General features: G+C 42.5%; 1 protein-coding gene across 5 annotated transcripts in view; it reads left to right on the forward strand.

The window, feature by feature from the left end:
- LOC124069088 (piezo-type mechanosensitive ion channel component 2) overlaps positions 1–13,216 on the forward strand; it is a 69,614-nt gene that overhangs the window by 37,174 nt on the left and 19,224 nt on the right. For all 5 annotated transcript variants that reach the window (XM_046407837.1, XM_046407838.1, XM_046407839.1 and 2 more), the window contains 12 exons: positions 415–563; positions 922–1,095; positions 4,433–4,722; positions 7,516–7,676; positions 8,395–8,571; positions 8,816–8,938; positions 9,027–9,227; positions 9,325–9,529; positions 9,835–9,936; positions 10,038–10,203; positions 12,463–12,706; positions 12,965–13,067. In XM_046407837.1, the coding sequence (XP_046263793.1) occupies positions 415–563; positions 922–1,095; positions 4,433–4,722; positions 7,516–7,676; positions 8,395–8,571; positions 8,816–8,938; positions 9,027–9,227; positions 9,325–9,529; positions 9,835–9,936; positions 10,038–10,203; positions 12,463–12,706; positions 12,965–13,067 (2,095 nt within the window). The remainder of the gene's footprint in view (positions 1–414; positions 564–921; positions 1,096–4,432; positions 4,723–7,515; positions 7,677–8,394; positions 8,572–8,815; positions 8,939–9,026; positions 9,228–9,324; positions 9,530–9,834; positions 9,937–10,037; positions 10,204–12,462; positions 12,707–12,964; positions 13,068–13,216) is intronic.

The following is a 13,216-nucleotide window of genomic DNA, read 5'->3' on the forward strand; positions in this document are numbered from 1 at the left end:
TTAATATCCATGGATATTTCAGATCTTGACAAACAAAATAAATCTAAATTTCTCCTTCCTTTGCACAAATCCTCGGATCAAGAGAGAGTTAAAGTGAAGCTGTTTACAAGGCTGTACTGTCTTTGTCTTACAAAATTAACGTTACGAGTCAGATGCTGTAAAGTTTCCAAATTCAATTTCCCAAAGACAGAAGGTGCTGACAATTTTAGTGTGTCATAAAGTTTGTGTACAGCAGGCTCATAGTCCGCTGTGTATTCTCGACTGTTTTATAACCCCTTCCACAATAAAATAGAGCAGTCACCCTAAATCCAGATGTCCTCTGTGCACTGCGTGTTTAATTTAATGCCTTACAGTTGTTAATGTCAGAGAATTCTTCATCACCAAAACGCAATGAACACAGTTATTCTTATCTAGGTACACTTTGAGTGGTGGCGAAGGATCCTGAAATACTTCTGGATGTCGGTGGTGATATACACCATGCTGGTCCTCACCCTGGTCTACACCTGCCAGTTTGAAAGCTCTATGCCTTTCTGGTCCAACATGACGGGAATGGAAAAAGAGAGGTGAGCACCACTGAGCACCCAAGGTTGCAGACTGACTGCTGGTCTCGCTGGCAACAGGGACGATTGCATTTTAAACTCCTTGGTCACAACTTGGTCATCAAACCATTTGCAACTTCGTGTACCTTGTAGATTTTGGTCCTGTTCTTTGTATGTGGACTTAGTTTGATGTGATTGCTGATGATCTGTTCTTCAAGGTTGGCTTTAAAGTAAGTAAGTCCTTAAGCCCAAACCTGCAAAAGATTGTGACCTTTCTTGTTCACTGTTTGCTGTCTTCATTCAAACAGCTTCCTCACTCACAGTTTCCTCAAAAAAGACGTAAGCTCAACTCATGTTTCCTCTCACTTTTCCATCTATGCAGCTTGAATGATCTGGGCTTGGAGAAGTTTAGCCTCCCCATGTTGTTCACCAGGATTTTCATTCCCACTTCCTTCCTGCTGGTGTGTATTCTCCACCTGCACTACTTCCACGACCGCTTCCTCGAGCTCACCGACCTCCAGGCCGTCGTGGCCAAAGAGGAGAGCACTATCTACAGGTGAGGGAGAAGCTCTGGTTGTTTTCTGTTGTTAGGGCCATCATTTAGAAGTTGAACTTTTTGTTGTTTTGCATTTGGTTTGTTAAACCTTTACAGCTGAATTCCAAACAGACTGCGTATTTTGAATAAAAGTAAGATGGCCCCACAGGGAGGTTGTTCATAGACAATCTGCCAGATCCAATTCCAGTTGCAAGATTCATCTACAATCTTTTTTGTCACTTTTTTTGCCATCTCTTTTTTTTAAATCTTTGTTTTTTTTAAATCCCAAGAAATGAGTATATCTTTCACAAAGATAAAAAAAAATGCATTTCTGTGAAAGCGTAGAAACGTGCGTCTTTCAGAGAAACAGCTGCTTCGCTCTCTGACTCGAATGTAATAAGACATGAGAGGCTCAAACTGGGGTTGCAGCAGCACATCCCCTTGAAAGGTGATCAGACAGGGCCCGCATGTTAAACCCTGCAGGCCTTAGTGGAGCGTGAGGTGAAAACATTCATCCCTTTCCATCTCACACTGTTCTGTATAGTCACACTAACACGCCCTGTTAAACACCCATTATAACCACTGTTCTCATCACACATCTGTCACTGTGTGCGCAGCCGTCTGTGCTGTGGTGTGTTTAACTTTATTGTAGTGTTGTTGTGGGTTTTCCATTGTTTCTCTGCCGCTTGCTCAGCCCGTCTCTGCTCTGCTTCTCCTCTGCCGCCCTTCTCACACAGCCACGCTAAAGTCAGTGGGCGTGTCTATCTGATCATGAATAGGTGGGTACCTGCTCGCTTTCTGTGGCATCCACAACCGTCCTGTTTCACCTCGGAGTCTCAACTTCCTCATCCTGTTGCAATATGTCCTTTATCCCACACTGATCTGTCCCTCTTCCTCTGTTTTTGCCAAAGATGACACACTGACGATCTTCTGAAATATCTTACTCCCAAGTTTAACTGCTTTCAGATTTTATTATTTTGCCTGTAGCCTTCTCTTTTTTGGGTTCTTTCTGATCTGTCTGGATCTTTAACCCACCCCTTCACACCCAGCCCAGCTCTTGCCTCAGTAAAATCCTTCTACTTCTATTTATTGGTTTCACAAACTGTCAAACAAGCATGTTTGAATCTGAAAGAACTGTTCTTCCTTTCTAGTATCTTGCCAATGATCCACACCCCCCCCCTTTTTCTGCACTAAACCTCAGAAAATTACCCCTTTCCTGAAAAAGCTCGCCTACCCCAAACCACAGGAGCCTTTTGGCCAGTTTTCATGCATTTTAATAAAACTACATAGATATTTTTAAATTATTTCAAGTGTCAGTTTCAGCCTGCCTTTGTTGGTTTCTCTTCTCATCTTGACTTCTGTGTAACTTCATTGTTCTGAGCAGCATCAAGCAAAAAATTCCCACTCAACAGAGCAAGTAAGTGTGACCACTAGATAACTAAATGCTTGCCTTGATATGTGGCCAGTTCATGCAAGCCAAGCCATGACCTTTGACCTCGCCCCATTGCCTGAGAAGAATTTAAAGGGTTAATGCCTCCCTTCAGCTGCTCCCTGCCGCAAAAAGGAAACCCCTCAGACACCAGAAAAAGAAAACGAAGCAGAGCAACGTAGATTGTTTGAAAGAATGCAAAAGGAATGTGCACTGCTTATCAATTAAAATGCCTGATGAAATGCTGCTCTGTTGTTCAGTTAGTGGACGGAGGGCTGATGAATCCCAAAAAAGTTTTGCATCGGAGCCTTTTGACAATCACCTGGACCATGGGTGTGAGTGTGTGTGTGTTGTATTTATGTACTTATGAGGACTGAATTCCTTAATTTCTGTATTTCTGTGTTCAGTGTAAAGTGAACCTTAAGTTTACTCTAGTGGCATCTAAGTCAGAATAATGAAGGAGTGTCATGAAGGGTTGAGTCCTTCAGGGATCTTCGATGCATGTAATCTCTTCTCATCTCCAGTAAAAGCTTGAAAACTTGATTAAATTCTTTTTTAAAAAAATGACTGCATAGACACCGAAAGCAATAAAGCCCATGAATTTAGGAAACAATCCTGAAGTTAGGAACTAGAACGCACCAGTCATTTCACCAACTTCAGCATCAACTTCATTTATTGCTGGGCTGAGTCCAACGTGGCTCGCTGTGGTTGCTGTATGGGAGTTTCTGAGTGGGAACTGCTTCAAGGGGATACAAAGTAATGAAGCCAAGTAACAAAAAAAGGCAACCAGTACAAACTACTGCATCAGCAAAACATGAAACTACCAACATGTTAAAGAAAAAGTGGTTGAAGTCAGAATCAGAGACACGTGGAGCAAAGGATTGAACATTTATATGTTCAATCCCATTTATACAGAAAGTTGTATTAATCCCCTCTTAACAAAATGTACATGAACAAAATACTTGGCATAGAAGAAGTCAGTGAGAAAATTCAGTTGTTGTTCAAATGTATTCATATGACTTTATATGACTATGACTGCTTGTTAGTCGGGCGGCACGGTGGTGCAATGGTTAGCACTGTCGCCTCATAGCAAGAGGGTTCCAGGTTCGAATCCCGGTCTGGGCCCTTCTATGTGGAGTTTGCATGTTCTCCCTGTGCCTGCGTGGGTTTTCTCCGGGTTCTCCGGCTTCCTCCCACAATACCAAAAACATGCACATTAGGTTAATTGGCTACTCTAAATTGCCCCTAGGTGTGAGTGTGAGAGTGTGTGGTTGTTTGTCTTTGTGTGTTGGCCCTACAATTGACTGGCGACCAGTCCAGGGTGAACCCCGCCTCTCGCCCGTAGTCAGCTGGGATAGGCTCCAGCTCCCCCGATAAGCGGTATAGAAAATGGATGGATGGATGGTTGTTAGTCAGCTGGTAGCCAAGTAGCTTATGAACGAAGTACTGACGATGAAGTACCAATCAGCTAATGCAGTGTGACTTCAACGTTAAGTGCAATGTGATGTACATTCATGCAGGTCTGCTGCTATTAATTAGCAAAAACAATCAAGTTAAAACCAGAAATTGTCAATTTAGCCATATGGGATGCAAATGTGTTGCTTCCTAGCTGAGATGAAAATTAAACCAACGTGGATGAAAAAATGGAAATTTGAACATCTACAGTTTGATGAGTCCAACTGAGCAAACTCTTGCTGCTGAGGAGGCTTGTGTGATGTGATCGAAAGCTCTGTTTGGTAATTCCATAAGTCTTCACTGAAAAAAGAGAAAAATATCCCTCAAAATAACATCAAATGGGTGCAAAACAGTCACAGAGAGAAAAATCCAAAAGTCATTGAAAGTCCTCGTAAGTATAGAAATACAGCTGTGTGTGTGTGCGAGTCTGCATGCACGTGTCTTTGCGTGCAATAACCTCTCACATGTCTTCAGACTGGTGCACCTGGATGGCAGCCTGGCAGACCTGACGATGCTCAGCGCCAGTTCGGTGGATGCAGCGCTGCCCAGAGAGGAGCAGGGAGTGCGGGAGGAGCAGGAGGAGCAGGGGGGGTGGGGTACAGAGGAGGAGGAGAAGGAGCAGGCCCTGGTGGTGGTGATGTATGACCCTGACACGACTGGCGAGAAGCCCAAGAGCTTCTCAGACCAGCAGCAGTCCAGCACAGAGGAGAGCCACCACTGCAGTGCCGGGACCGAGCCAGAGCCGAGCACCGAGCAGAGCTCAGGTACTGATTATTCGTTTAGTTTGTGAAATGTCAGGAAATCGTGAAGAACGCTCATCACAATATCTCTGAGGGACTTTAAATCAGTTCAAAACACAAAGATCTTCACTTTAGGATTTTCATTTCACACATCCATAAGAGTTTAATAAATCTCAAAATCAGAATAGTTCAAAGTAGTTGTGAATTAGTTGTCTGCCAGACAGTCAAAACCGGTAGCCAAACCCCCCCCTCTCTCTCCCACGCCGACGGTGGTCTGGAATAATTCAACCATGAAAATGTTTGGAGAACTGGAGATATGCTGGTGAGATACAGAGGGCTGCCACAAAAACACAAACACAAGGTTTCCAAAGGTGTCGGTGTCAGAGGTGGAGGTCAGGTATGAAGTGTATGTGACACCTCAGTAACAGTCATCAGTGAGGCTGTCTGTAAAGATATGCTTCCATGTTACAGATCCATACCATAAACAGACCCTGTTTATCTAGGAAGCAGCATGATTCATCAACATCTACGTTCCTCCCCTTTGTTTGACGTGATACTCAACACCTTCTCACGCGCCGTTTGACGAATAAGCAGGTGGAAAATGCAGCTAGTCATCACTGACGATGCTCATCAAAACACTTCTGCATTTTGTTTCTGAAAGGGTTTTTTAGCTGCTCTGTTAGCTTTGTTGTCTTTGTCTGGATTACGGTGACGGGGCACTCGGGAGAAAAGTAATCAAACATGTCCTCCAGTGTTGTGTGTTGTATAAGCGCACCTCTAAAAAGGCACATTGCACATTATTTGCCGTTGTGGCATACTTATGAAAAATACCACAAAGTGAATAATATGCATCACTGTTTATATCTCAGTGCGTCATTGAGGCACCCTGATGGTTTACTTGGCGTGTGTATCATGTAATTATGCCAACATATGGGTTTAGAGTAGACTGGGTACCCTCTCTCTTGCTCTCTCTCTCTCTCTTTCTCGCTAGCTCTCTCTCTCTCTCTCTCTCTCCTCCAGTTTGTTTAAAGTTCCTGAGAAAAAGAAATGTCAAAACGAAGTTATCGCCGAGCTGCTCATCTAGAGGCTGTGCAGCTGTCAGCACATTTTGCCGAGTTGTATTTAAACATTTTCGGCATCTTGTGTCAGCTTTTGTGTTTGATGCTCAGGCTGTTATTTTCCTCCAAAGAACATTAAAGCTCCCCACGCTGCTGGCCATGTTTGCCCCTCTCACTGTGTTCACAGCTGAGACTCATGTGCTGTTACGTAGCGACCCGCAGAGGACTTTCAGTCATGAGTGTTGAAACCCTTTTCCTCATCCCTCTCTCGGTCTGTAGCTCTTCAGTCTGCACAGAGGACATATGTTGCATACAGTCTTCAGAGGCCAAAACTCTGTTAGAGGAGTCTGCTGCCTGCACTCCCACCAGCTCTTCATTAATCATCCCAAGCAAAGCTGTAAAAATCTGTTGTATTGCAGATTTTTGGGTTCAGGAAGATTTATCTGTAGTTTTCAGCTCTGACACAGCGCATAGTTCAAGCGCTCACCCATTACATCATCCTGTTATGGCCAGCTAACAGTGCACTATTAGCATATTTACACTCATACTGGTCTTAAATTAAAATGCTTATATACACAGACGATAAAATAGGTGATAAAACACAACCCTGCAGGGCTTCTTAGTTTGCGAGCTATGCAAACTATATGCTCTCTCAGAGTTTCTTATTCAAACAATGAAGGCTCTATTGAAACCTCAGATAATGCGGCTTTTGTAAAAACATTCACCCACCACCAAACTATAGCTGCAGGTTTTATATCCTTTGTGAGAATATAAATCCAAAGATTCTCAGTTAATTAAAGCAGCAGTTTGGAATTTGCTTGTTAATGCAGACTTAAGGCATGTTTCCATACATTTTGACATACTGTACGTGGGAAAAGCGTTTCAGCCCAGTTGCACCACAGACTGAATTAGTATACATACTGAAATCCCTCTTTAGATTGTCATACACATCACTTGTGCTGGAATCCTTTATAAAGACCTAACATACCTCCTGTGAGAGGATTTTTAGCACTGCAGCTACTGATTATTATTTCATCCATCTACTACAGGATGTTTTCTCAGTTAAGTCATTAATCATTTCACAAGAAAATAAGAATTCCTGAAGCCCGAAGTGACATTTTTAAACATCTCAATTTATCCAACCAGGACCACAAAGCCTAGCAATATTTAGTTTACTACAACAGAAGACAAATAAAACCAGAATCACATGTGACAAGCTGGAATTATTGAATTTTTGCCACTTGGTCCTTTTGATGGACTAATCGATTAATTAACTAATTGTTTAAGCTGTAATAAGTTGTGTTTACAATTTCTAGTCACTGTGGCAACTCTGACAGCCTCCAGATGTAGCTTTGTTGGGTTTTGTATTGAAGAATCTCTCTGAAATACGATCCGACCATCCAGGACACGACTTAAAGGTCCCATATACTTGAACAGTATGTGAGCTTAATTCAAAATAAACTACAGCAGGTGTGTCACAGACAATTTTTTGTTACACAGACAGTATTGTTTGCTTGGCATTTTTTGGTGTTTTGTTGATTATAAGGAAACATATGACTGACTTATTCATGAAGTGTTAAGAGACAATCATGTTATCAGTCTGCTCCAGCCTCAAGACACACAGGCAAAGAGTGAAAAGAGGGTTAATTATATTTAAACAGAGGACATACTGGTATAATTAAAGACTTTCCATTTGCACATCTTCAGTCTTGTTGTTTTTCCATTTCAGTGTATCTGGTTTTTATCTCTTCTCCTTCAGATCTAAAGAATAAATGGCACCTGGTGGTCGACCGTCTGACCGTGCTCTTCCTCAAGTTCCTGGAGTATTTCCACAAACTGCAGCTGTTCATCTGGTGGCTGCTGGAGATCCACATCATCAAGCTCGTGTCCTGCTACATTGTCCTGTTTGCTCTTAACGAGGTATGAAGGGCTGAGCTTGAGTTAGTGACCGACACATGACTAAAGTCAGTATCTGCAACAACAGATAGTCATGTCTGCTTAAAGAATTATATCTGAGCTGGACTGAGTGATTCAACCAGTCGGCTTCACAGTAGCCTGTTGTCACAGGTGGTAATGATTAAAGCTTCCAGATGTTCATGTTCTCGCTGATGAAATCATGAGTTTTTGCATTTAGAAGTCTTATCCAGAAATTGTGTAGATACTTCAAGGAGCGGACTATTCAAAATCAAAATGTATCCATTTTCTTGGTTGATTTTCTTGCTCAGATGGTACACAACGTTGAGCCGACTTGAAGCAATATGAAGCAATAGGGCTGGACAGGACTACTACATTGCAGACCAGCCAGATGATAGTCTGGGGTTTTTAGGCAAACTTAACAGTTTCTGGATGAAAAGAAAGCCTTATTCTGATTTTTCTTGTAAAAAAAAATTGCATATTTGTTCTCAGTTTTGAAATGCCCTGTAGACTACAACCAGACTCGAAATAAACCTACGAATTCCTCCTTTTGCAGCTTAAAACACAATTAGTTTGCTCTGTTTGTTTGTTCATGTTGTGTGGATCTGCTCAGCAGAATAAAGAGGACTTCCAATACCCTTCAGTGCCTCACAAACGAGGATGTCAGTGGAAAAATGACTCATTGGTGTCGTGTTTTGTTCTTATCATGCTGTCTTCTCTGCAGGTGTCTTTATTAAACTGTGTGTTCCTGGCGTCCTGGGCCTTTGCACTACCCTACAGCCATTACCGGCCCCTGGCCTCCAGCGTTTGCACTGTGTGGACTTGTGTCATCATTGTGTGCAAAATGTTGTACCAGCTGAAGTCCATAAACCCACCATCGTACTCCAAAAACTGCTCTATGGTGAATATAATCAGGGCATACACATACTGCTTAACATTGTCTTCATTATCCTTAATTAAGTCCTATTTAAAACAATAGTGCATTATTTATTGAACAACACATACATGCATAATGCGCGTGTGAATGAACATCACACGCCTGACTACATTCAGATTTAGATGATTTCATTTCACAGTAAACATCAAACCATCTAAAGCAATTCTACATTTTGTCAAAGCCAACAACACATGTTCTCTGTCCACAGCCACAAGGTTACTCAGAGACGCAGAGAGACCAGATGAGTCAGTCCCTGCTGTATAAGGAACCTGTGGAACCAGCACACTGGGTGGGGCTGAGGAAGTCTGATGACCTTCTGGGCTACCTCAGGGTGAGACGTGGAAACATTCATCCATCCTAATGTCAATGTCAATTAACCAGTCAGTTATTTCAGATTTCCAAATATTCTCTCTGTGCAGAACAACCTCTTGATGCTCGCTCTGTTAGCGTTCGAGGTGACCATCTACCGCCATCAGAAATACTACCGACTGAGGAACAAACTGGCGCCTCCTGCTGCCAGGATTATCTTCCACGACATCACCAGGCAGCATCTGGACATCGGCATCGTCAACTTCATCAAATACTTCATCAACTACTTCTTCTACAAGTTTGGACTTGAGGTAGAAATAAAGCAAAAAGAGCTGAATACTACGTGTTTTATCTGAAATCTGTTTGCTCCAGCACTTCATGCATACATTCCCCATCTGTTTCCCTCAGACGTGCCTGCTGCTGGGGGTCAATGTGATCGGGCAGCGTATGGACTTCTATGCCATGCTTCATGCCTTTGCCTTGATAGGGGTCATGTATAAACGCAGGAGGAAAGCCATCGCTGAGATCTGGCCCAAGTACTGCTGCTTCCTGGCCTGCATGCTGACTTTTCAGTACTTTGTCTGCATCGGGATCCCGCCAGCAGCCTGTAAAGGTTTGTGTGATGGAGTCGGCCGGATTGTGCTTAAAATGATCAGACAGTCACAGGAAAGTGACTGACAGCCAGTTATTGCTATCTAGCCATTATTTTTTCGGTAGACTGAGTAATAAACTGTTATATAACATGTCAAAGAATTGTGAAAAATGCTCATAACAAGTTCCCAAAAGCCAAGGTGACCTCTTTGAATTTCTTGGTTTGTCTCACCAATAGTCCCAAAGCCACAGTATTGAATTTACAATCATACAAAAATGTTTTTGTACATATGCCTGATGATTATGGTGTCCATGTTTTATTTTTAGACTATCCCTGGAGGTTTCCAAGCTCTTCTACAGACTCCAATGTGGTCAAGTGGCTCTATGTTCCAGACTTCAAAAACAAACCCAAATCAACGTTTCTCATTTGTATGTGTGGCTCTCGAGTTTGAACCACATTTTTCTTATTAGTAGGCATGTGGTGGTTCTGATAATGAAGATTGTCATATTTCTCCTTTCCTCCTTTCTAGATGACTTCATGTTGCTGCTGTGCGCCTCTCTCCAGAGGCAGATCTTTGATGATGAGAACAAGGCAGCGGTCCGCCTCATGGCTGGGGACAACGTGGAGATCTGCAGAGACCTGGATGCAGCGTCCTTCAGCGTCCACAACCCTGTCCCTGACTTCATCCACTGCAGGTACAGCAGCTTACACTGACATCATGTGGCGTTCACACTGCAGAAGGAAGTTGCTAAATATGCATACCTACTGGGACTACATGGATACAGTATATGGCAGTAGATCCTGCACTTGTATTTCTGATTTGAAACAAATGTCCTGATTTTGGTGCCATTGACTATAGCAACATTAACATGGAGGAGAACAACGTGGAAAGAGGGAGAAGTAGCCAGCTTAACTCAAAGCAGAAATGTTTTGGTTTATGGTTTTTTTATAATAGAAACGTCTGAAATGAACCTACAGAGAATTACTGTGCCGCTATTGTTTTAAAGCAGAAACTCGCCAATTAGAAACAGAACAGGTTCCAAGTTTGAGCCTCTTCGCTGGTTGGGTAAATATGGATTAGAAATGTGAAAAAAGTGGTATCATTCTCACCAGTTTCAGCAACAACCATCGAGGAACAGTTGAGTAAGACGCTTACTGTGTACCTCAACCTCTCCGGTCGAGCTGCTCAGAGAGAACTCGGTAGGAAATTGTTATTGTTGGCTGCTAACTGTGTAACTGTAGAAATCCTAAGTGGGGCAGTGCAGAATAAGAACTTACTCGCTCAGCAAATCTCTTATCCCAGATAAATAATGGCCAGAAAAGGACTGACAGATGACAGCAGCTCATGTCAGTAGCTTAGTGAGAGCCTTTGAATATATTGAATACCCACCATATTGAGAATTTTGGCTGTTGCTCAGATGTTGGAATTTAGAGCGACATACTGACAGTGCACATAAAAAACTGAAGAGGGGGTTTTTGAGAAGCAGGGAAACGGAGAGCGAGTTAGACCGACAACGAGAGCATCCTGACCTGTCCACAGTCATTGATTATCTGCTCTTCACATTCCACTGTTTTGATGCGCAAAGTGGACAAGCCTTTTATTAACGCACTCTGTGTCCATCAACAAGCCCTAGTAGAGAGAAAGAGAGCTGTACAGCCCGTCTGTCCACGCCACAGCAGCTCTGCACTTATTCCATCGTTTCCCTCCAGGATCAAATTACGGATACGGGGCGGGGGAGAAATCCATAATCCACAAAAACACTCTGTCCGTCATTCCGCGACTCAGACGCTTTTGCCCTGTACTCTAACTCAATAAATAGCTTTCAAGTATGGAAAAGGTATTTTCTCCCTCTGATGAAGAAGGACACTCAGCTATTTTAGCCCATCAACGCATCGTCCGAGCCACTTCATCAGAGCTGCTCCCTAAATTGTGCAGCTGTTGTTGTGGTTCCACGTTTTCAATCTAGTGAATGTTTTCACTCCACACATCATATTAATGGTGTCTCACACGGTAACACAGGATCCATACACGTGCTTTTAGTAGGTTAGACACGCATCGGACATGCGGTAGTACCAGTGCTGAGTGACAGGAGTCGGGTTTCAGCTTCAGATTTATTGATCAGACTATTACCGGTGTCCTAACACTAAGTGTGATTGAATGATAGGCACATGATGCACACAGCAGCAGAATATGAACTGAAATGCTGTTTTGATTCTTATTATGTGGTGAACAAACATCCTTGTTAGCAACTCAGCTTGGCTGGCTGGAGTGCACGCTGCTTTCGCTCAACTTCATGTGACTAAAATGAATTTGTCTCATCTTAAAACTTGCCTGTCATTCCAGTGCACATTCAGATGAAGAAGAAATGGTATTAGATGTGAACAATAAAGCCACGTTTGGCAAAATGTTTATGTAAACATATGTTTGTCTGAGTGGGTGTGAAAGTTCATTCTTGACCAAAGGAAAAGTAGCTTCTTACTGTAACGCCAGGCTAACTTTCTAGCTTTTCTAGGAGCCACATCTCATGCATTTATTCAGCGAACGGAGTTGGCTCTGTTGTCATGTGACTCAAGTATGGGACTGTGGTCACATAATAACAGGTGGTTGAAGAGAGCTGGCTGAAAGCTGTGGAAAAAGGCGTTAAGTGATCCTTGAGTTAAGATTATTCTGTCAAACTAGTTGTGAGGCTGTTAGATTAAAATAAAATTCTGCTGTTGGATACAGGTGTGGCTCGTTCTACAGGAAGTAAAAAAACAAAACCAAAGGGTCAAGGGTGCTTTGATGTCAGATTACATCACTTCTGGATATTGAAGTTCAGATTTTTGTCAGCACTGACCTTTACCTGACATTTGGAGTTGCCGAGCCTTCTGAGGAACATGTAATTGATCTGTTGAATTTGAATTCCTTTTGAAAAAATGACATATGACATATTGGTTTCACTACTTCCCTCCAGGTCCTACCTGGACATGCTGAAGGTCATCATGTTCAGCTACCTGTTCTGGTTTGTCCTCACCATCATCTTCATCACGGGGACCACACGCATCAGCATCTTCTGTATGGGCTACCTGGTTGCCTGCTTCTACTTCCTGCTCTTTGGTGGCGAGCTGTTGCTCAAACCAATCAAAAAGATCCTGCATTACTGGGACTTCTTAATCGCCTACAACATCTTTGTGATTACTATGAAGAACATTTTGTCTGTGAGTCGTCTATCTCATCTTGTATATCAAGTGCAGTTAATTAACTCCAGCATAGATAAACCCTACATTTTGTACAGAGAGATGAGATGCTCTCTAAAATCTAAAACATCTGTTTACATGAATGTGAACTTCTTTGTTCCCTGTATTTTAAGATACAGAGTAGATATGCTGCACATGCGTTGTGTGCAATCAAGGATGCCAACAAAGATATTTAAAGATATAACATGATATGTAATGTAGGTTATTTTATTTATCTAGATCCTGGCTTGTGGCTACATCAACTCTCTGAAGAAGAAACACTGCTGGTTGATCCAGTTGCTCAGTCTGGCCTGCACCATCAAGGATTACGACATCGACAAGTGTGAGTGGATCAACATTCCAGTTCTTAGTGCATCTCACGATTGCCATCTTTTTTTTGGGGTTGGGGTCACAAGAAGGTGAGACATCCTCTTTAATTTTGACTTCAACTCTTAGTCTTACACATAATGTCGATTATGTCAGTACCAAATT

Source organism: Scatophagus argus, chromosome 13 (assembly GCF_020382885.2).
Source record: "Scatophagus argus isolate fScaArg1 chromosome 13, fScaArg1.pri, whole genome shotgun sequence".
Taxonomy (NCBI): Eukaryota; Metazoa; Chordata; class Actinopteri; family Scatophagidae; genus Scatophagus; species Scatophagus argus.